The sequence below is a fragment of the Eumetopias jubatus genome, unplaced genomic scaffold (genome assembly GCF_037043125.1).
Source record: "Eumetopias jubatus isolate StellerSeaLion01/CBP00866 unplaced genomic scaffold, mEumJub1_p1.0 scaffold_1, whole genome shotgun sequence".
Taxonomy (NCBI): domain Eukaryota; kingdom Metazoa; phylum Chordata; class Mammalia; order Carnivora; family Otariidae; genus Eumetopias; species Eumetopias jubatus.
This window is the reverse complement of record NW_028274807.1, coordinates 138,743,038-138,767,159: the sequence shown is the minus strand read 5'-3', so window position 1 is coordinate 138,767,159 and position 24,122 is coordinate 138,743,038. Positions and strand designations below refer to the sequence as shown.

General features: G+C 40.6%; 1 protein-coding gene across 2 annotated transcripts in view; it reads right to left on the bottom strand.

The window, feature by feature from the left end:
- RARB (retinoic acid receptor beta) overlaps positions 1-24,122 on the bottom strand; it is a 377,605-nt gene that overhangs the window by 236,868 nt on the left and 116,615 nt on the right. Inside the window, exon 2 of one of the 2 annotated variants that reach the window (XM_028099064.2) lies at positions 12,695-12,734. The exons of the other annotated variant lie outside the window; for it this stretch is intronic. Coding sequence (XP_027954865.1) covers positions 12,695-12,734 — 40 coding nt within the window. The remainder of the gene's footprint in view (positions 1-12,694; positions 12,735-24,122) is intronic. 2 annotated transcript variants of the gene reach the window in all.

The following is a 24,122-nucleotide window of genomic DNA, read 5'->3' as shown; positions in this document are numbered from 1 at the left end:
TCAGGTAAAGCTGTCCCAAAGTACGTGAAAACTGCAGTTTCTAAGCCTTGGCACTACTGACCCTTTGTGCTGGATGATATTTTGTTGTGAGGGGCTGTCCTGTGCATTGTAGGGTATCTAGCGTCATCCTTGGTCTCTACCCACTAAATGTTAATGGCTCTCCTCTCCCACTGGTGACAACCAAAAATAGTTCCAGACTTTGACAAACATTCCCCATGGGGGGAGGGGGCAAAATTGTCCCCAGTCCAGAACCCACTGATTTAAACAAAGACACAAAGATTTGAAAGGTAAATGGGAGACTCAATCACACCAAAAGGGAGAGGTGAACAATTTGTGTTTACCTTTCTGCCAAACCTCTTCCCTTGATAAAATTTCAAATCCCTCTTGCTTTATACAAAGAGCCTTAAAAAATTGCTTCTTCTCAAAGCGTTTGCTGAATAGTTGGAAAATTGGTGCTCAATTCCCTCTATCCATACCCTGAATAAGTAGTAAGTCCTATGATCCTTTTTCACAAACTACAGCATACCCATGAAGTCTGAAAACATAATGGTATTTCACTTTTTCACAGATGGAAGATGTTCTTGAGGACATTGTGCATATTCACCTATGTTTCCAGATTTTATGGATACCCTGGGTACTTATTCCTTTCTTTTGACCACTGCACAGACAGGCACCAAGGGCCTGCTTTGTAGCAGGCACTGTTCCAGACGCTACAGAATCAATATGAAAGAGCTGTGATCTCCAAGAACACCTTCTCTTAATTCACTCAGGTACAAAACTAATTGAGTTGTAGAGGCAAACCTTTCGCGTTCAGTCTGTTAGTTTCTCTTGTCCTCATGTTCTTTCAAATGAAACCAGATTGAGGGGCAAGGACCATCCTATTTAGTTCACAATTCAGCACCTCTGATGTTATAGAGAGAATATCAGAAGATATGATGGATGCTAATTCTGATATTAAGTGATTAATGACAATGACTTTCCACTTGCTCAGGCAACCTGCAACGAAAGTGGCAATTCCAGTAGGCTTGGTTCTTCATAATTATTTGCTGAACCAAATGACACTTGGTTTTCATTTGCTTCACATTTGGCCGATAACTTCCCCAAAGTGAGAGCTCTCCTAAAATTCCCTGCTAGGCTTTTTTTCTTTAGGATTTATTTTTATTTATTTGACAGAGAGCACACGTGCATGGGGGTGAGGAGGAGCATGCAAGGAGGAGGGGCAGGGGAGAGAGAATCTCAAGCAGACTCCCCACTGAGCGGGAGCCCGACATGGGGCTCGATCTCATGACGCTGTGATCATGACCTGAGCAGAAATCAAGAGTCGCCCCCTACTAGGATTTTGATCTACCTCCTTTTTGTGTCTTCTCCCCAAGACAGAGCCTCCCCCTAAAATCTTGTTTGTTTATCACCTGTCTAACCAAATCAGATTACCAAGGATGGGAAGGTTGAAGGGAGGCAAAGTATTGCTTTCCTGCTTTGAGGAGCCATATACTTTACATGAAAAATAAAGTATTTTCTTGCTTTCTAAGTCATGTTTTGTTTTGGTCAGCACCACACATTGATTTACACGTCTAGGCTGCTTATAAAATAAAATTGGAGGCATGAGGACTGATATGAACGTGCATTTCTATTTCTTTTTCCTACAGAAAGGAGCTTGATGCTGATGCCTCATCCCTTGTGCAGTGAAGAATGGACTTGAAGTTTTGAAGAAAACAGTACTCAAAATAGAGGGATGGTTAAATCTAGGAGTCCAGTAATTGGGAGGTTAAACTTTTATTCCATGGAGGTGAAAGCAACTCACCAAAGGAACTCCCTAAAGGAATGAATATTGTTAATATAGCACAATGAGGTAGCTACAACAGTACGTGAAAGTCCGCCCCCTCCCCACCCTGGCCCCTTTTCCTTCCACTGGCCCTTCACAATCCTTTGGAATCAGCCTAGCCTAATGAGTAGGGAGATCAGCACCCACCCCCTACACTCTTCTCCAGAGGAAGAAAAATGTCAGCAGGTACCTGTACTTTAATGTCAGTGACATTCGGTCCCAAGTGTTGGGTCTTGCTTTATGCGTTCCTTCCTGATGGTTAGTAGGCTGAGGTCTTGTTTTTCATATGCCTGTGCAAGAGCCTTTAAACCTACTCAGGACCTCCTGCATGCCTGAAGCTGCTGGTCATCTCCACAGTGGGGCTCTCATTAATTTATTTCTGAGATATTGTCTAAAGCATGGTACAGAAACTTGCCAGAGTTATGTGAGATTCAAGCAGTGTTATGTGGAAACTACTGAGGACAAAGTTCTTTTCCAGAAGATGAACAGGTGGCCAAGCATCACAATATATGTTATTAGCTGGATCCAGGCCTCAGACCTTCTCTGGAAGTGCAACAGTGGAGCCTGGGAATGTAATACTCATCTCTCCCAGCCATGGCAGCAAATGCAGGAATGGAGAGAGAGAGAGAGAGAGAGAGGGAGAGAGCTCATGTACTCGTGGGTGTACATGGTAAAACCAGAACGTCCTTCCTTTGGAAATGCTCTCAAATTAGGCAAAGGGTGTGAGGTTTGTTTTGGTAAGGCAAGGCAACTGAAATAGATCCTGGGAGACTTCTCCTTTAGGATGTTTTGAAACCACTTAATATTTTCAGATTTCATGAGCTCCATCTCTGTTAAGCTATGCTTGGATTGTTATGAAGTAAAGGACATAGAACTTTCAAAGGAAGGTTTCATTGCTTACAGTGTTGGGCAGGGAGATATTCAAATATTTATCATATGAAAGCTAATGGGCACTGCTCCTCAGAACAGACCCCAGCTATTTTCTCACAGACCTGTTCCAGAAGGCTCCCTGCTGTGAGGCAATCACCTTTTAGTGGTGATTTGGGGAAGCTCTAGTGAGGGATTCTTGTGGGAAAATCCAGGTGACTCTGGTTAGGAGAGGGGGATGCTTAGGGTAATAATGGCTATTTACCATGTGGTACACAAATATTTATTGTAATAACCAGAACAGATGTACTACTGCAAACGGCTGAACGTCAGCCTTACTTTCCTGGATGAACTTAAATGAATGAATAGATGACTGACTTATCCTCTTAGGGATAATCGGGTTGTCCTGAGTTCTCCAGAAATCCACAGAAGCTCCTAAGGGTGAGTTCAGTTTGTTGAGTTTCTCCTAAGAACTTTTCTACGGATAAGGCGTTGGTGAAGAACAAGGCAGGCTGACAGCTGCCCTTTGGGCCATATATCAAAGTAACTAGAGAGGGTAAACGACTCCAGCCAAAGCCATCAATAATCGACAGCAGGTAATTCAGTACATATATTCCCAGCCACCTTTCTATAAAGGTGGCAAAGAGAAGGTCTTTCTGTTTCTCTTCACCTATTCAATTTAGACACTAGCCCACCCCCAAATAGTGCCACACATTCCAATCAGGAAAAACAAACAGTTTGACAATAGCCAGGGGACCTTTAGACTAGAGTATTCCCTTGGTAAACATAGCCTCTAGATGCTATCTCTAGCTCTCCCATGGGATGCCTCCTGCAACTCTCAAATTTGAGTGGGTTTGGAAATTACAGGTCATGTCATCTTGTATGACCAAAATATAGCAAGTAAGCCCAAGGAAACTTTAATGTTTTGGTACTTTCCTTACTTCTGTGTGCTTTGGAGTGCTCAATAATGGTGATTTTATTCTTAAAGCCTATGATTCAATGAACGATATACTGTTAATTATTTGTAGAGGTAACTTACAATTTTTAGATCTCATTTTCTTGAGCTTTCAATTTTACCTCTAGGAAAACTCAATTCAATTAAATTAATCCATTTATTCATTCAACAAATATTTACTGAGTATCCACCGCATCATCTACTCTTTTAGGCTCTGGGGATGCAGCAGGGAACAGGACAAACAAGAAATCTATACTTATGGAAATTACATTCTCGGGGAAAAACCAGATTAATAAATAAGCAAAAAAATACTTATAATTTCAGGAAAGAATAAGTAGTCTAAAGACAAATTAAGCAGGATAAAGGGGGGTTGGGGACTTCGTAGCTAGCGTGGTCAGGGAAGTTCTCTGAACAAGAAACTGAAAAATGTGACCAGGAGAGATTAGTAAATGTTCAAGGGAAGCTTTTCCCAAGCACAGAGGACAATAACAGCAAAAGCTTTGAGGTGGGAAGGATGCTGATGTGTCCAAGTCACACCAAGAAATCCGGTTTCTGGAGCAGACTGAACAAAGTGCAAGCAAAGGAGATGAGATTGATTGTTCCTCTTGCTAAAACCCCTTGAGATTTGGCCTTCTGTCAGCTTAGAGGAACTTTTCAAATAACTGCTGTAAGTTCTCTCTGAAGAATGCAAAGCTTCCTAAAATAGCTACAGTGGTGATGGTTAGGATCCTGATTTGGAGAATCATGTTCCTAAAAAAATGATTTATTACTGTTGGTACATGGAATGATTTCCCATACAATTCTAGAGTGAACCTGTTCTGATTTTTTTCTTTTTTTTGTGTGTGGGGGAGAGTAGGGTACGGGTTGGTGGTGATAGTGGTTGACATAACCAAACTGAATACTAACTACAAAAGAGAACAAAATATGCATCTCCAGTTCCCGCCTCTTCTCTTTAGCACCCAACTCCAAAGCTCTCCCTTTTCACACAGTCTCGCTTGTCAATGGTATCCCTTTCCAACAGACTGGGATCTACTGAGCTTCCTTATCAGAATGTAATTTCCATGAGGGTAGGGGGGGTGTTCATCACTGCATCCATGGGGAGTTGCAAATAGTTCCTAAGGATATGTACATACTCTGCCCAGCTTCCTTTACTTCCCTATCATTTTGATTTCTTCCCTTTAAGCCTCACAGGGTAGGACACTACTTGGAGAGAAGAACCACAGGACACTCTGGGGCTCCCAAGCGAACAATCACACTCTCTCATCCTGAACATAATGTGCCACAGACCATTTCTTGGGAAAACCCTAATTCTCCTGGTATTGTTCAGAACATTAACCTTTAGGTAATTGGCACTAAACTTAGGAACAGTTCAGTGAAGTTCCAAGTAATGAGAGAGGCGGCCATATTCCAACGGCTCATGTCATTGTTGAGAATTTGGTCTAAGTATCTGTAGTTGGTGGGAACATCATACTCCTTCCTTCTCTAAAGCTGGGGCATTTATAAGTGCTTGATATCAGAAGAGAACTGTCCCAGGCACTTGTGTTACAGAGAAGTCTAACAGTTGGTTCTTGCCTGCAAAAGGTTTAAAATCTGAGGAAAATGGCAAAAATAAGATACCATTAAACTAAATACTAGGTGAATAAAATAAATTTCATTACCAAAGTGTACTGAATTCTAAAAGCATCTAACAGGAGATTAGAAAATAAGTACCCAAGTATTTGTGGAATTAAATTTGTGTTATTTATCTTGGGGCTATTTCTACTTATTTTTAAATCATATATATTTTTTTCCTGATAAAATAATAGACTTTCTAAATAAAAACAAAAAAGGAAAGAAAAGGAATAGGAAGGAAATAAAAACTATTCATAATCTTTGAACTCAGAATGACCTCTCTTAACATTTTGGTTTATTTCCTTCCAGTTGCTTTTTTTTGTTTGTTTGTTTTTTTGCCTCTTCTTCTTACAGAGATAAGATCATATGCAATACATAATTTTCTTCCCTATTTTCCCCCTAAGGTTACAGCATGTTTGGCATATTTTTAAAAATCTGTTTATTGGCTAAATAATCATCAAATAAATGATTTATTGACTTGACTTTGAAAGTTTATGAATGGCTATGTTACTATATACGCCAACAAAATTCCTCTATTTGGATGCATCACACTCTCTATGGTGCTTTCCTCTGGTCTGTTCTGTGGTTGTATCGGTGACAAAATCAGTTCAAGAAAAGAATATAGCAGAGAACATATAGATAAGGACCTCAGAAGCACAGGCTCAGTATTTGCTTGTCTGCCCTTGTAAAAAGTAAACATGTGGGATTCTGGCTATTTGGCTGGGTTATCTCTTCTTCAGCAGGGCTCCTCTCCGGAAGTAAACTCTCAGTGGCCTTTCAGTCGACAGCCAGAAGATAGGATGAACGCCATTAGCAGTTATGCTGGGGCAGAACCCTTAGGAGGCTACTGCCCTGATGGACCTAGTGGAGCCAAGGAAAGGTAAGGAAGTGCCAAACCCAGCCTGACGTGCAAAATGCTGGAGACAGAGGCCAAGCAAATACACACGGACACATTGGGTTCCGGAAATCTGTCAAAATGGTGGATTGCTTTTGCAAAGCTCTTCATTTCACAATCAGGGCCCTGGAACTAACAATTATCTTTATCAGGGAATTATTTTTAAAAATCCATGGGCTTGGTTTCCTAAGCATTTTGGGTGGCCTTCTAGCACTGCACTTACCATTTCATGATGTGTACGTTACTAGCTAAGATCCAGTGGTAACTGCTGCTTACTGAGCATTTCCCATGTGCTAAGTACCAAGGCACTCCCTCTATCTGCTCACTTAATCCTCCCAACAAACCTACACAATGGGTTTGTTCTATACCATTCCCATATACAGATGAGGAAACGGGCACAAAGGTTGCTCGGAGTTGGCTCCCAAGTATGGGTGGAGCCTAGACTCAGCCGGTGTTCTTCATGCACTACACCAATCCCCTATCTTCCTCCCTCTCTATGCCAAACCCCCAGAAGGAAGACAGCGGTGTCTCATCTTTACACCCTCCCCAACTCACACTCATTTGAAAAAAGAAAGTGACCAACAAATAATATTGAACGATGGAATCGAATCAATCTATGTTGGATATCCTTTTCTGTGTTTCGTTCTCATTTCTTTGCCAAAGTGTATGTTAAAACATATTAAAACAACAACGTATGTTAAAAAAAATAAAACAGTGACAAAAGAAATATAACATGTAACCCCTCCCTCCCCATACCCTGAACTACCATCTCTTTCCCTTAAATCTCCTTTAAGCAATTTATTCTGGTGTCCAGCCTGCCAAATTCCCTATATTAATATTTCTTAGTATATCAATTTTATACTTTATATATTGATATTCTTTATGAGACATGAAGATCTAGCTTTTACATCATTCTCCTCATTCCATTTTAAGTGTATATTTATAATGATATATCAGAATAATTATAATTTCTAATAAAGTTTTGTGAAATCAATAGCGTTTTTAGTACTATTATTTACTACAGAGCCAAGTAGTATACTAGGATTCTTTTTCATTTCTTGTACAAATGAGTTCATAATTACTTATTTTTAAAAATTTGCTTAGTTTTCTACATATCCTTAATTTTCTTTTAAATGTCCCATTATAAGTATTATTTTCCAATAGTCAAAGAGACCAGATAATATATCAACTCCTTTTCACACCCTCTTTGGAGAACTCCTTCCCAGAGCACTTCATTCTCTTGATCTAGCTTGAACCCCTTTCTCTCTAGGCGAAGGGTGCAGTTTGTCATTTGGTACCTTATCTTTCCCACTGTCTAGATATTGCTTTATATTTCTGATTTCCTGTGTTGGATACTCTATTTCATGGATCCTTTCCATTTTGGAGCTAAGTGCTTCCTTTGGCTAAAGTCAAATCCTGAGGATAACATTAGGAAAGTGTGTAGGGGAAATATTCTGAGACCGTGCGTATCTGAAGATGTCTTTATGCTTGCACCGGATAAAAAGTTTAGGCAGGTGTAGAATTCTAGGTTGAAAACCTTCTCCAATCAGAATTATAAAAAATACTGCTTTTATGTTTTTCTCTCTTCTAATGTGTCTACTAAAAAATCTGATGTCTTTCTGATTCCAAATTACTTTCAGTATGACTTTTTTTCCCTTTTCTGAGTGCCTTCCGAGTCTTCTTTTATGTGTTTTTTGAAATATCCCGGTAGTGTTCCTTGGTGTGGATCTTTGTATTTATTGATTTTTCAATTTCTGTACCTAAGCATTTGTTGTGACCTTTCAGTCTGAAACTTCATGACCTTCAGGTCTTGGAAACTTTCTTTTTTATTCCCCTCCCACCCACTTGTTCTCTTTTATCTTTCTGAAGTTCCTAATAGTTACACGTTAAAACTTCTGGGTTGATTTAACTCTTTTTTGTTTCTCCCTCTTATTTTACAATCCTTTTGTCTTTTTATTCTACATTTTTTGAAAATGTCCTGATATTCTCATTTAGCCTACCTATTAAATATTTTCATTCCTATTAGAGGATGTTGTGACTTTCAGATTGTCTCAGACTTTCAGGAGAGACTCCAGGGGTCGACAGCAGGAGCTGCTGATCCTCTAAGGACATGCTAAAGGATGGTGAGACCACAAATGTAACTACTTTGTTGAAAAAAAGTTGGACTTGCTAGGTTGAGATCAGGAAATCAGGGCATTATTTTTTAATACCAGAGTCTGCCGACCATATTATCTTGAGTATTTTCTTCCTGCCTTTGAAAGAAAACTTGGGCCTCTTCCAGGTGTTAAAAATAGTCTCAATTAAGCAACTGTTTCAGTAGACAACTGGGGACATCTTGCCCATCTAGGGGTCCCTTTCAGGACGACTCCATTTCTGCTCCTTTCTAGAGTTTCCCCACATGACCCACGGGAAGCACAAAGATTTGTTCAAGCACTGGTGGGATGGAGTGTGTTCTCACCCCAGCCCTTTCTCCCTGTTCTCCTGTTGGCGCAGTGAGGTACCAATCACTCTGTCCTCCCGCATTTTAGGGAGACATGTGGCAACATCTCTGAGGTTGCTCTAAAAGTTAATTTCCTTTCCCCCAGCGGGAAATGAGCAAGAAAGAAGACACCATCTCTCTCCAGAGAAATCCTCCTCACTCCTGCCCTTCCTCCATAAATCTCACCTTCTCTCACATATGCTTAAGGTGGGTGATGATAAGGAATGAAAAACCATCTCATATTCTCTTGTGGGGACTAAAAAGGTGATCTGGAATCTGCTGATCTTGTATTTAGCCACAGCTGAGACCATGAGAAAATTTGCATTTGATATCTTTTCTCACTTTAGTGATTTTACTTTTTTTTTTTTTTTAAGATTTTATTTATTTACCTGACAGAGAGAGACACAGTGAGAGAGGGAACACAAGCAGGGGGAGTGGGAGAGGGAGAAGCAGGCTTCCCGCGGAGCAGGGAGCCCGATGCGGGGCTCGATCCCAGGACCCTGGGATCATGACCTGAGCCGAAGGCAGATGCTTAACGACTGAGCCACCCAGGCACCCCTAGGGATTTTACTTTTATTTCCAAGAGCTCTTCCTTGTTTCTTCTTTTCAGCTTCCTGATCTTTATTAAAATAGCTTCAAATTTATCAGAGACTGCAAATTAGGAATTTTCATTGTTTTCTTCTGTTTCCTCGATTATCTGTTTTCTTCAAGTTCCTCTTTTGTTTGTTCACTCTGGGGCCTCTTCTACATCAGAAGCTTTCCTCATATGCCCAGTGATTCTTTATTATCTGTTGTCATCGAAAAGTGAAGTCCTAGTGTCTGATGTTTTAGAAGGGAGATAAACTTGTGATTGAACTTACCACATTTAACTGGAAATTCTCTTGGGCTTTGGGGTCACAAATTAACCTTAATTTTTATGTCTTTTCACCACATTAATCCATTCTAGGGCCATGGCTCATGTTTTTTTCCCCCCAGTTCTTCCCCTTGGTGTGGCCCTAAAGGTCCAGCACCAAAATCCGTGACCTCTCATTATCCAGGAGAGTATGACTTTTCTGAAGAGTTTCCAAACTAGAGCTTTCCAAGTTATGGGCAAAATATTTTTCTATCAAAATGGGTGAAAGACAATATAGTAGCTAAACTTATGGCATCTATTTTTCCATTCCATACATGGGGCAATTTTGAATAAGTTGCAAATAAAAACAGAAACAAACCCAACCAACAAACAGCAACAACAACAAAGCCCTTGGGTATTTTAATTGAGTAGATAACCACTGTAAGTTTATAATCACTCCTAGATTACTTTTGTTGAATATGAATGTTCAGTCACAGATGGACAAATTCCTATGTTGTCTACATTTTCAGAGTCAAACTGTGGGAGCTGATTTTCAAAAACGGTCACAGCAATCCCAACCCCACCTCCTGAGTCCTTTTGCAGGATGACTATGCCGTCCCTCCCTGCAAAGAGACTGTGAGTCTAACTGCCCTCACCTTGAATCCGAGCTGGCCCTGTGGCTTGCTCTGGCCAACAGATATGGTGAAAATGATGCTGTATGACAGCCAGGACAAGGTCTCCAAAGATCATGAGGCTTCTGTTTCTGCCCCATGCCTCCATGTGGCTAGCTCTGGGGACTCTGCTGGACAGAGGCTATGTGGAGGAGCACTGAAGCACCTCAGGTGACAGATAGGACCAAGGCCCCACAAGAAGCAAGTCCTTAGTGGATCCTCACAGACAACCTGTTATATACATGGACAGCCTCACCTGAAGCAGAGACAAGCTGTACCTGGCTGCAACCTGCCTGAATTTCCGATCGACAGAATCACGGTCCACGGTTTAAGCCACTGTGTTTGGGTGTAGTTATGCAGCAATTGTAACTGTGACTAACTCACTTTAGGAGAACCACTTAGAGCAAGGGTTCATCATTCAGGCAGCATTTGGAGTAGCCACACTTCTGTGCCCTGTCAGGGAATGGAACCCATAGCTTTCATCTGATTCTTAAAGGAGTCTTTGTCGCCAAAAGGAGTAAGAACCACTGATTTATGGGTCATTCAAAGTTAAACACAGTATCAACAAAGGTTTCCATTTTGTTTTAAAAATAATACATGCTTGTACTATTAGAAGAATAAGACTACAAAATTATATTAAATAAAAGATTATCCCAAAAAGCATGGTAAACATTTGGTGTGTATCTTCCCAAAGCACATATATATCATGAATCTATTTGGAGAAATTAAAATGTGTATTCATATGTGTATTTACACAAGTGCGTGTCTCTATGTGCATATGTATATTCATATATAAATGAAAAAATGAATTGCTTTGCTCAGTAAAAAAGTCAGATCTTTGAAGTATGTGTTGCAAATATCTTACACTAGCTTATTGTTTGCCTTTTGGTGAGAGCCGATTTTGTTTTGTAGTCAGATATATCAATATTTTATTTTATAGCTCGTGCATTTCCTGTCACTCCCAGAAAGGTCTTCTCTTCTTTAGCATAAAGTACACCTTTGCTTTTCTTTAGAACTTTGCATATGAACTTTATTTTTTTCCCATTACAATCATTTAACCCTCTGTGAGTTACCTGAAGTTTATTTCGGGTGGAAGGAATGAAGGAGAAAGCTTGCTTTATTTCTCCTCCAACACATACTAAATAATACACCCATGCACCATCTGAATGACCACCTCACGTACTGATTTTCCCTATGTCTTTGGGACCACTCCAAATTCAATGCTGTTCCACCCGTCTTGCTATCCCACACCACTAGCTCACTGTTTTAACTGCCACTGCTTATAATGTACTTTATTACATGGAAAGAAGCTCTTCTCTTCTTTGTCTCTTTCTACAAACTTTTTTCTTTTCACCTTTATCATCTTTTCATTTTTCCAGATGAGCTTAAGAACCATGGCATCAAGGTAGCCTCCATCCTCCAACTGCCTGCCTCCACAAACTCCCCAAAAAACTTTTTTTTTTGGTCTGGAGGGTACAAACTGAACTCAGCTCATTCTGGGGAGAAGTTAGGACTTTATAACATTGAGCCCCCCGACTCAAGAACAGGGTGTGCCTGTTACACTGAGGCAGATTACCACACAGACACCAGAATACTTAGAAAAACAGCTCCCAAAGAGAAACCCAGAGCTCCTTTGATGGGTTTATACAGCTTATCATTTGAAGGAGGCTATAGATTAAAAAAAAAAAATACTTTTAAATATCAGTGATGGGTAGATACCTCAGTATTTCCCAGGTGAAAGCCTCTGTTCTATAATTATCAAAGTATTTTGAAGGGATTAAGTGAAGAACATCTAGGGTTTACCTAGGTTCTTAATATGTGACTCAAGACTGAAAGAAGAAATAGTTGGATGAATTCACTGGGAAAGAAGCCAAATATCACCTCTGGTCAAAATATGTATGTAAATCCTAGGTTGTAGGAAAAATTCCTTTAGCACTTTGAAAGACATGTTAACATCAGTAACTCTACCCGCGGACCCACATAAATGGAAGCCCAGATTCTGAATATTACCTTGGTACTAGAAGTAAGACATGAGAATTTAGAAAGAATCAAGGAGACATTTGCCATGATGAACACCTGAAAGCAGGAGACTGTTGGGGGGTGGGGGGTGGATAGCACAGTATGAGGAAGCAGCAGGAAGGAGAAGGCGTGGAGAACACTGAGTAGGGGGTTGCTGCATTGGTAATGCCGTCAGAACAAGAAGGCCCTTCAATGGCCAATCTTTAGATTGTGTGTTTTGGCCTGGTAAGCTTCTTTTCTGTAGCCAGAATACTGTGGAATAGTTCTCAAAGATGATCAGACAGGAATTCAAACTGAAGCTGGTGTGAGCATGTAATGCAGAGAAAACAAGGTCTTAGGGGGCAGTGGTGAGACCTTATGAACCATTTAAATTTACTACAGTATTTTGAGGGAAAATAGCGAAGGTGTGAAGACCAAAGAAAACGCCCTAATATGCTTTATGAAAACATCCTGATGATGTTCGATGACAGCACAGAATTTATTATGGAAAAGAATCCTGAGGTTTCGGAATGGAGGATGAGCAGGTTGTAGAGGTCAGGAGACCTTTTGGGGCCGGAAGTATCTGAGCACCCCTGGCCTTGGTCTTTTCTAGATTAATGTATCAAGAGATCCAAAAGCAACATTCCCATTAGCAAAAAGATGGTCCTTATCACTTTCATTTTTAGTTGATTACAGAGTAAACATCCACGGTGTTCCAGAAATAGATTGCTTTACCACAAGACTTTGACCTCCCAAATTCACTTAGGATATCAACATATCCCTAGTTACTTTCTGCAGTGATTAGTTCCAGGCTATGTCACCTTTTCAAAACAATAGTAATAATTAAAAAAAAAAAAAATGGCCCGAGAGTGTATCCTGAACAAATAAACGTCTGAAATCCACAGAGTGCAGGATCCACTGTCAACATTATGTTTCAGTTCTGGAATGTAAAACTCCTTAACTCCACACACCACTGTTCACATCATGGTCACATTACTTTCTCATTGTGACCCATGCCTTTTCAGGCAGGGGTGAAATCTGCTATGGAGGAGAAGGAAACCAAAACTGCCATGGATGCATGGCATCATGGTGACCTGAGTTCTCTGGTCTATAAGGAAAAGACCCCCAATCACAGGCTTGTGTGGTACTTGACCATGCCTCAGCTTTGGCTAGTCAGATGAGCTGGTCTGGGCTGAGGGATGGAGGATGGGCATAAACTCAGAATGTGCTGAGGGGGAGCACCGGTAGGGAATTTATGAGAGTCCTACCCAGAATGTAGCATTGGGTTCAAAACATTCAGGTTCCCTCACCCCTAAGAACAGCACAGCCATGCCAGAAAAGGAAAGCTAATTATCCTCCCCATGAAAGAGATGGATACTCTTAAGAAGTTGCTATGAGGATCTAGTTATTTGGTGGGAATTATCTATGTCATCACATTGGATTCCAGGAGAATCACAGGGCTGAGAGGGCAGAATCACAGGATCACAAAGGGGAGAAAACGTTCACGTCATTTCCCTTATTCTTTATGGCCCCCCACTTTTTGGAAGATAGAACTGTTACCATTAATTTAAACTCACTACCTTTTACAGAAGAATTTTCTTTTATCTGCCAGGCCTGAGAACACAAATATATTGGCTCAATATATCACTGAAAACTATCTTTAATATCACAGTTAATAAGAATTAACAGCTCACTCAGGTCTTCTTAAATCTACCTTCTTATTCAGTGTTCAAACACAAACATGGAGTTCAGGGGAAAGACACAGCACGAGTACCTATAAATGACGGGCCTGGCAAGAGTTAAAACAAAAGGTTGGCGAATGGACACAGAAACAACATTAAGGATATCGCCTGGGGACAATGGTGAAAAACAATCAAAACCTTCCTGAAATTCGCCTCTGTCTTGCAGGTTATGAGAGAGTCTTAAGGCGATAATTTTTAAATGTGGGGGCCACTTACAATTCTGCTAAACACTGTTATAGTTGCCCCATGGTTAGGTGGAAATCATTCTTTCAGGAAGACCAAAGAATGGCATTTTCTCCTAAAGAGTCCCTTCTTTAATAAGGACTGGAGCAGATCCCTGTCATTGTTCTAGATAATGGATTACCTATACATACATTTTCAAGTGTAATGACACTCTTGCTTATTAAAGACCTCTCAGCTGAAGGGGCAGAATATTATGAACTGGCCGAGCCATTCATTTTCTTGAATATGTTATTCAGTATTTTATGCTAAACCAGCAATACACCATCCATTTTAGTACAATGATCCTTATGTTCAATAAAATTGAAGTGTCGCATCATAAATCATTATAGTCATTTATTTTACATTAGACACATTAGCCACTATATTCCATAATCTATTATAATAAGGTGGATTTAAATGTACCCCAAGGAACTGCAATAATAACTTGAGAACCAAATATAGCAATTTATGGATAAAATATGCTTAACCTAAAACTGCACTAGCTATCGTGAGGGCTGTGAACTCCAAATGGAATTTAGTGCTGATGGTGACTGAACTCAGCTACACACAGAGGAGAAAAGAGGGAAAGAAATGGCAGACTAATTTTCCGTTCGTCAGTTTATAAGATGTAGCAGATTAATAATTACACAATTAATCAGTGAGACAGACAAACCATACAGGGGGAAAGCATGTTCAAACGAAACTTTTTCTCACTAATGCATGTTCCAGAACTCTAGTCAACCACTCAACAGGATGCCTGTTGTTACCAACAATAGTGGTGTCCTGGAAATCATCACCGATTCAGAATAATTCCACTAATTCCAAACTTCTGAAAATTCAGACAGAGGCTGGGTGGCGTGAAGAGAAAAGTTTCCATATCTAATTAAAAGTGTAAAAGAGATGCCAGGAAAATGTTTTTATACAGAGAACTCCCTAAAAGCACCCTGAAGTTTGTAGGAGGTGTACTTTTACTTATAGGAGATGATAATTACACATCCTCATCAATTAATGAAGAGTTTTCCCCCAATGATCTCTTCCAGCTAATATTTTATTAGCCTATTCCATTTGCCTGTAGGTCTCCAAAAGCAATAAAATTGTGCTCTGTAATTCAGATTCTTCTCTAATTTGGTATTCCTCCACTTAGTCACAGATAGTGAGGTCTTATTTGTAATTTTAGGCAAATGATTACTATCCATGCTATTGACACTCTTAGGCACCTCTCTTGGAAATCGCAAGTCTACTGATCATGAAAATGAGACTGGCTTTATTATTTTACCCAATATGAAGTCCTTGCTGTTTAGGATTATTAAAAAATGTGTTTATTGCTGTGTTCATTCTGAGAAAGCATGGCCCAGAATTGCCAAAGTCAGTTGTTCTTCAGGAAATGAGAGAACAGATTAAATTTCCTCCTTGAAGGTCACTCATCTATCCTTCCAACCATCCACCCTCCCTCCCTCCCATTCATCCAACCACGTAATTATCCACTCATCAACCCATGATCCAGCCCAGCTAATGAATATCCAACATCCATTTAATGCCTTCTCTGTGCCAGACACAAGGTAGGCACTAAGGAAGGATACAATGAAGAACGGGATACAATGAAGATACAAGATACAATGAAGAACGGGATACAATGAAGACAGAGTAGCTACTCTCATAACAAGATATTTTCGTTGATTACATTATTCTTTTTATCTATGCAAAGATGTTGTGTTTGTGTGTTTTTTCATACCATTTATAATCATCAGTGCTCATGGTTCGTTATGAGTTTTCTCTCAGTCAACATCTATAGAGTTGTCAGTTCCTGCAGAAGTAAAATGCTGAGGGGAAAGACAGGCCCTGTTTGGCCAACATGGCTAACCTTATGCGAACTATTTCTCTCTCTGGTTCTCATTTCTTCATCTGTACAATGAAGGGGTCAACCAGATATTTTCTAGGATTCCTTCTCACCTTCTAGGGTTTGAATAACTTTTGCTGTCCCTTACAATAATGTGTCCTGTTTATGAGAATGTCTCCAATACAGAAAAAATGAAGAAGTACAAAATCTCATCACTGTCATACTGACTAGTTCTCTGTAATGCAATTTGTACTGTTGGGTCTTTTCTTTTTACCATTTACTACCAACACTGAATTCGCTGTTCCCGTATCAATTTACAGTCCAGTTTATGCTCCTAAAAAATTCTTACTCTCTGATTACAGCACAGCACCAAATTTGTTGTCAGTACAATTCATTCCTCTTTCAGTACCAGCACTATCCTGGTATTCTCTTGTACTGATATATCTGAATTATATGTTATTTCCCCTGGGCACGCTTTTCCAAATGAAATAAAATTTCATTTTCCATTTCTAGTTTTAATCCCACTAGATTCCTTGGCTTAAAATATTTACAGATACCACTTTGTACCTTTTTTTTTTTTTTTTTGGTAATTTGGTCCTATCATATGTGTTATGTCTGGTTCTTGTAGGGGTTCTGAATTGTGCTCACTCACAATTATGGCTTCCTTTTAATATACTATATGTCATCTTTTATGTATATGTCAATTATGGAGAAAAATGATCCTTTCTATCTCTGAACAAACAGAGTAGAAATTATACAAATATAAAAAGTACATATGGATATAATGGCCCTGAGATTAGCCTGTGGGCTCAAATAGGTGCCACGTATAAAAAGTTTACTGAAGACAACAAGCATCTATTCATACAAAATCTTTAGGCCAAATTCAGAAATAGACAACATTTTCTGAGCATGTTCTTTTAAGCAGAAAAAGAATAGGGATCAGGGCCCAGTTAGGAAAACAACTCTATTCTAGGAGATCCAGTAGAAAAAATTTAATACAGTAACTTTTCACAAATGTTTGATGAGAACCGAAAACTGAATGGAGCAGTGACTGAGGGGTTAATAGGCGGGAAGCCACTACACACCCCTCCTAGGACTGGAGGGGTAGAAGGAAGAGAAGGTGTTAACAAAGGCCTTACCAATGCCCCCTTTTGGCCAAAACACACTAGAAGTGGGTTGAGAGGGAAGTTGGCAAAACCCACACTTAAGGGCCTCCCACTATGTAGACCCCTTACAAGGCCCTAGTAGGGCCCTAGCAACTTGTGTGCATGGTTCTACACAGAGAATGTGAAAATATGCCATTATAACTCATGGTTCTGACTGCTGTCTCTCGGCTCTGATACCCGCTCTCCATGCTTCCTCTCCAGTTAGAGTGGCCGCCCCTGGCCTATATTTAAGAGCGGGCTAGGGGAAGCTGATTTAGTGGGTGTCTAGTGGGACATATGTATGTGGCTCACTCACTTCTGTGTGGAACTGAGTTCGGTGTGGTTGCCATAAGGACTGAGGGTTCCTGGTATCACTTAGTACGTAGAGGCTGGGGGTGCCTACAGACATCAGACTGTCCCCCACCCCTGAGAATTTTTCCACCTCTTTCATGAGTTTTAAATATACCAGACATTCAGATAGGTAAAAAATGTTGTTCCTGATGTCAGGACAGCCTAGAGTCAAACACAAGTGTCCCCTGTGCCATTTCTCTTGGCTTTCACCTCCGATGTCTCACCACGAGGATGCCAATGACAAACCAGTTCGTGGCAACATAAGAAACTTCAACTGCCTTAAAATCGTACAGCTCTTCTATGAAAGTGACTTGACAGAGGCCTGCCTGCAATTGAAAATAATCCTAAAAATTTACCTAACCACATCAATACAGAGAATGGAAATTTTTCTGAGTTGTGAATAATAAAAAAAATGTGAATTCCAATCAGCATACTGAGGACAGACAGAATTATATTTCTGCTTCTTTCTCCAGAAAATTATTTCCTAGGAAGAAACGAAGAGTATAGAGTCAAAAATTCTAGGAAAAAAAGTATGAGAGAGGTATTTCAACAGTTAACACACAAAATATGATCTTATTTTTAAAGCTTTTAATTTTTTATTTGTTCTGCTTTTTCTCATTCTAAATTTTTAAGATCTGTGATTTGTTGTGATTTTTTTCTCATTAAAAACAAACATTCCCTTTTGTACATAATTTTGTATTTAGAATTTTAAATTACTTTTTTAAAAGAGAGCCCCCAAAGTACATACACTTCAGACCCTCCTGCTGACACAGGAGCTTGGGAAATGTATCTTATAGCGGTCACGTTATGTAACACATGTAGCATTGGGGAAGGGTAGGGAATGAATCTGAGCACCAATAGGCAAGAAATATGCACTACAGGATCTGAAGGGACTCGTAGCTTCTCTTGGAGGGGTAGAGAACCAGGCTTGGAAGTTACACAGTCTGAGATAATGGCTGACATCATACCAGAGAATGGTGGAAGCGCAGATGCTTCCTATAATGGGCACACATATCCCAGCTCGTTGACCAAGATACTGATAATGGGTCTTGAATGGTACCACTGACACATCTGCCATGGCTATCCCCAGAGATAAAATGTGGCTCCCGCAAGACAAGTGGCATACGTGTGTTTCTTTGGGTCATGAGCTGTCAAGTCTAAGTCTAGGTTATCTCCATTTGACTGGAGGACCAGCGTCCCTCATTTGTGCCCCAGATGCAAGGGATGCTTAGAAAACATGTGAGTTTCCTCATTTTCATAAGATGGAATTTCCAATGGAAGAAATAATGTTGAAAGGAAAAATGCCAATGACAACAAAGTCCCAAATATCCAGTAGCATGTCACCATTATCATTCCTTTTTTGTAGAATGGAAATAGAAATGAAAGCATTATGGGTGAAAGCAACCTGCCCCTGTGATAGAGCCCAGAGGCTGCCTCCAGATGTGAGGACACAAATTCACATGCTGGCTGAATCCAATGAGTGATGCAGATGGGTAGGTAAAAAACAATGACACAAATGTGATGAGATCCTTGGTCTACAGGACAAGGGACGATAGGGAGTGGTGGGGACTGTGGCAAACTAGAGAGCTCACACCTATCTACAAGAGACAGTGGCTCCTAACCTCCTGCTAGTCGTGGTCATGGGTAAACACTGGCCAGTGAGACCAGGTATGCTGGTTTTAAAAGACAGGTCAGATATCTAGATTGTATTATAAAATGTCCTGGTTTTTCAATCTTGTTAAAAATTGAAAAAAAACTTTTTCTGATAAGGAAACTAAGACCTCTTTTACTACATGCCTAGATAGTATGGTGGCTGGTATTCAATCTTTTAAAATTTGTGTCCATGACTTCTTTTAAAAATCATCTACACAGGGCTGGTGTGAAACTGGTGCATGCTCCCATTCTCTGTTCTTCCGAGGTGGGACTCCATTCTGTTTTCACAATCCACCACGCTCACCCTCTCTTTGTCTCCCCTGGAGCTGTCCTCCGTGTCTGATGTCTCTCCCCGATGCCCTCTACCTGCCTAGAACCGACCATCCTTCCACGCTGAGCGTAGTCCACTGCCCTCCATGAAGGCTTCCTTGATTACCCTCATCCTTTCTATGCCTCCCTTGCCTCTGACTCTGACCCACAATGTAGCACAGTACATCGTGCCCGGGTATCTGAACGCCGCTCTTACCTAACTGAACTTCAAGTTCAGGGCCATCATGGATACTTCTCCTCTAGTCTGCAGAGGGTCTATTCCAAGGCCGTGCTTGGCACCGAATAGGGACTCAGTAAAAAAATTATTTAAATTATTATTATTAAATTATTATTAAAAATTATTTACATGCAAATTCTGACCTTGGCAGGGGGGTTCCACAACAAACAATATCACTGTATTTCCAGGCTTCTAGAGCTGAACAGCTTCAGATGAGAAACATTTGAGCAGACACAGGTGCTCAGAGGCATAACACTGCCTTGGGAAGAGGTGAGCCTCCTGTTTCTGAAAGCCTTAAAGTAGAGTCTGGGCAACCAACAGCATGAATGGTAGAGAGTGAAACTAAGCAGGAGTGCAAACAGGTAAAGGAAATAGTGGCTCAGACAGGTAAAGTGGTCAACACAAAGTCACACGGTAGGTAAGTGACAAAAGTAGCACTTTAAATCCTGGCTCTCCTGCTCCCAGCCTGGCCTCTCTCTCACCTACTCAGTGATCATCATACATCTGAAGACAGCCCAAGGGTGCTCCATTCTATGCATCGGCCGCATTGTATTTGGAAGGGTCTGGTCTGGTGTGGCCATTGCCCCAAATGTCCAAACCCTGTATTTCCACAAGGACAGAGATTTTTATTTTGCTCGCTGTGATAGTCCACGTGTGTTTCACATAGTAAGTATGAAACGAAGAACTGACTAATGTGATATTTATCAGTGACTAGAAAATTTGAGTATCAGTTAGATAAGCTACATTGCAAAAACAAATACCAAATCTCCTCCACTTACAACAAAGGATTATTTCTCAATCGGGCTTTGTGTCTGTCCCGACTTAGGAGGGGACTCTGCTCCAGCCACCTTATTCTGGGACCCAGAGTGATAAACAGCTTACCATCTTGAATGCTGCTGGTCACCATACCAGAGAGGGAGGTCTGAAGTGTTTTGAATTGGCAGTTAAACACTTAGTCTGCAGTACGTGCCCTCCTTAATACCCATTACTGGGCTAACTGTGCACATACTGCGTGGAGCACTGGGTGTTATACGAAAACAATGAAGCGTGGATCACCACATCAAAAACTAATGATGTATTGTATGGTGACTAACATAACATAATAAAATAAAATTGAAAGAAATAAATAAACACTTAGTCTGGAAGTGACACACATCATTTCCATATTCACAATTCATTGGTCAGAATGCTCCATATGGCTTGGCAATCCTACCAGGCTGCCAAAAGGAGGAGAGTCAGAAATACCTGCAGAGCAGTACCTGTGATTCCCATAAAGTAGCTTTGCTTTAGCCACTTCCCTCCCATTTATAGAAGTTAAGTAGGTTGGAAAGAGAGTAAGTAGTCTGGAAGGAGCCACCCTTCACTCAAATGAAGAGAATTATAGACATTCGTTTTATTCCTTCCCAATTAAGAAGCAATTGTCAGATGTTAAGAAATCAGCCTCCACTGTAAAAATAAGGACGTAGTTCAGCCAGGTATGATTGGGGGCAGAAAAAAAAAAAAAAAAAGGTAGGAAGCCAGCAGGATAATTTCCTATTTATCAGCAAAGGTCATGTAGTTGAAGTTATGGACTGAATGTTTGTGTCTTCCCCAAATTCATAGAGTGAAACCCTAATTCCCAACTCCAAAAGTGAGGCCTATGGAAGGTAATTAGGTTTAAATGAGGTCATGAGGATGGGATCCTCATGATGGGATTAGTGCCCTTAGAAGCGCTCCCTTCACGCATCCACAATGTGAGGCCACATAAGAACACAGCAGAGAAAGTCGTTGTCTACAGACCAGGAAGCGGGCTGTCCCAGCAGAAACTGAACTTACAAGCCCCTGCTTCTGGGACTCCCAGCCTCCACAACTGGGAGAAATACTTGACTGCTGTTTAAGCCACCCAGTCTGTGGTCTTTTGTTATAGCGGCCCGGAGCCAACTAAGACAGTTGAGTTCATGCACAATCTGAATCGACAGTGAGACGTGGTCTCCCCAAAGGCAAATTAAATTCCAGTTTATCGTAACAGAAATATTACTTCTAGAATGATGGAGGTGACGATTCTGTCCAACTCCGAGTTGGTAGAACCACATTCGGAATACTGTACTAGTACCTAGTGATGGATTGATGCATCCAGAGACATGTGACTAGGTTGATAAAGGACTCAATCCTCTAACATGAAAGGAACACAGGGAATGAACTGGAATATTTAACGTGAAGAAGAAAACACTCCGGGAGAAAGTAGTGACAGTTTTCAGTTCCTGAATGATTATGTGTTGAAGAGTCTTCATACTTGTTTCATGCCTACAAAGCAGAGGAATCTGACCAATGGAAAGATCCTGTGAGGGGATACATTTTTACTTGATACAAGGAAGAATTCTGAACAGAACTATCAAAATACAGAATGGCATGTTTTAAAATAGTTTTCCCAATTCTGGAAATGTTATTGAGGGTAATCAAACATCAGTCAGTTGGGAAGGAGGACCAGGTGATTTCTAATTAAGATTCCATTGCACTCAAAAAATCCATGATGTAAAATTCATGATTTCCCCTACTCTTAAGCTAGCTGCTTATGGTACAGCTCTGAAAAGTAGCCACACCTACTCTTGGCTACCATAATATAGGAGAAGATTTCAGAGGAATATCATACTTAGGCCAGGGATTCGTAAAATTGTTTTCTGTGAAGGGCCAGATAGTAAATATCTTAGGCTTTGTGGGCCACATGATCTCTATCACAACTATTCAACTCTGCCGTGTAGTGCCAAACCAGCCATAGGTAATACATGAACAAATGGATGTGGCTGTGTTCTAATAAAACTTTATTTACAAAAGCAACTGTCAGGTTGGATTTGGCTCATGGATCTTGCCACCCCCCCACTGTGGATGCTAAGGAGGATTCTAGTTCGAGAGGCTGCTTATCCAAGAAATCTGTTCTCTGAGTGCCTCATCCACTTTCTAGTAACAAAGACACTGAGGTCAAAAAGTTAAAATGCCCACTCATCTCTGTCCAAGGACAAGGAAACCAAAAAGTCCCTGGCTTAGCAAGGAGTAGAGAGAGAGCTCTGAAAAAACCCACAAATATTTGTGATTATGGCTTGAAAATACAGAAGAATATAGTAAAAGGAAATGGATTTTTAGGAAAGGTATTTTTGCTTGACTTTCAAATCTGGCTCACGGCACACCATTAAGAGACCAAATATTGCAACCAGAGATGCCATTGAGACATCCCTGTGTTGACTGAGAGACTTTTGTGGTTGGTAGTAACTATGTAACAAAGTCAGGACTATGTCAGGAACTTATGGTGCTACATACATTACAGTTCTTACCTAACTGGGAAGAATAACTAATCAGTACCATCAGTGTTTTCCGGACTAGGCTAAGACCAGACATACGTCTCAGACCCTCCTAGAACGCGAAGGAATGTGTGTTAGCATTGGGTGGACCTTAACATGCCAATCCTTAACAGGCCTGGACAATCAGAGTGTGTATGTCCATGGCTCCCACCAAGGATGCAGCCAAGACAAGCAGACAATTAAAACTGACAAATGGCTTTTGATTTGAACTAAGAAAAATGTTCAACCCACCCTACCAGCAGTGTGCTTAGCTCATAATCAGACATTATTATAATGATATGCAAATTGTAGAAACGGCAGACATTCTTTCCAACTACGTTTTCATTAAAGATTCAGCTTTTTTCCCCCAGAATAATAGTAAATGACATGCGAACTTCATATGAACTATAGGTCATGAAAGGATTTAGTATTGGCATTTTTAATCTAAAAAGTCTGGTGCCAGAAAATCAATATGCTTGCAGCATTCGGATGCAATTTTCCTCACGTAACAGGGTCGCTTTCTTTCCTTCTTTCTTCTTCTTCGCCTTTTTTTTTTTTTTTAAGAATGACTAATTCCTGGTTTTTCTATGAAACAAGCCGCTGTATTATAAGGTAATGACATCAATAACACATTACATGTAAACAGAAAATGAACAAAAAATCATTCAAGGCCCTTTTGAAACCAGAGTGCTTTTCATCAGCGCTATTACAGGTTCCATTCACATTATCGGATTGAACCATCCTGCATAACCGAGGTGCTGACAAGTCCTGATTACCCAATAACTCCTGTATCCCTTTCAAGCAGGTTCACGGAGAGGACAGGAATACCAGGCCTTCCTGGGGGGCAGCCAGCCTGCCGCGGAGATCCAATCAGTGAAACCCAACGGCCTCTCTCTCCCCTCCGCCAAAACCAGGGTGCCACAGCACTTCCTGGCATGTGACTGGCCTTTCCTTCGGGTTCTTAATTGTTCCAGATAACAACTGTTGAGAATATAGTCAAAGAGGGGCCAGGCTAAGCCTCCTCAGCTCTTTTTTCCCCCCAATACTTACACGGCTCTGGTGAGGTCACCCGTGTGTCACTAAAGTGCCAGAGTCTAGATCTTGGGCTTTCGGGACAAGAGGGGAACCGGACAGGCCGAATCCCTTGAAAGGTCTGAAGACCCTTCCCTGTCACTGTTGTGTAT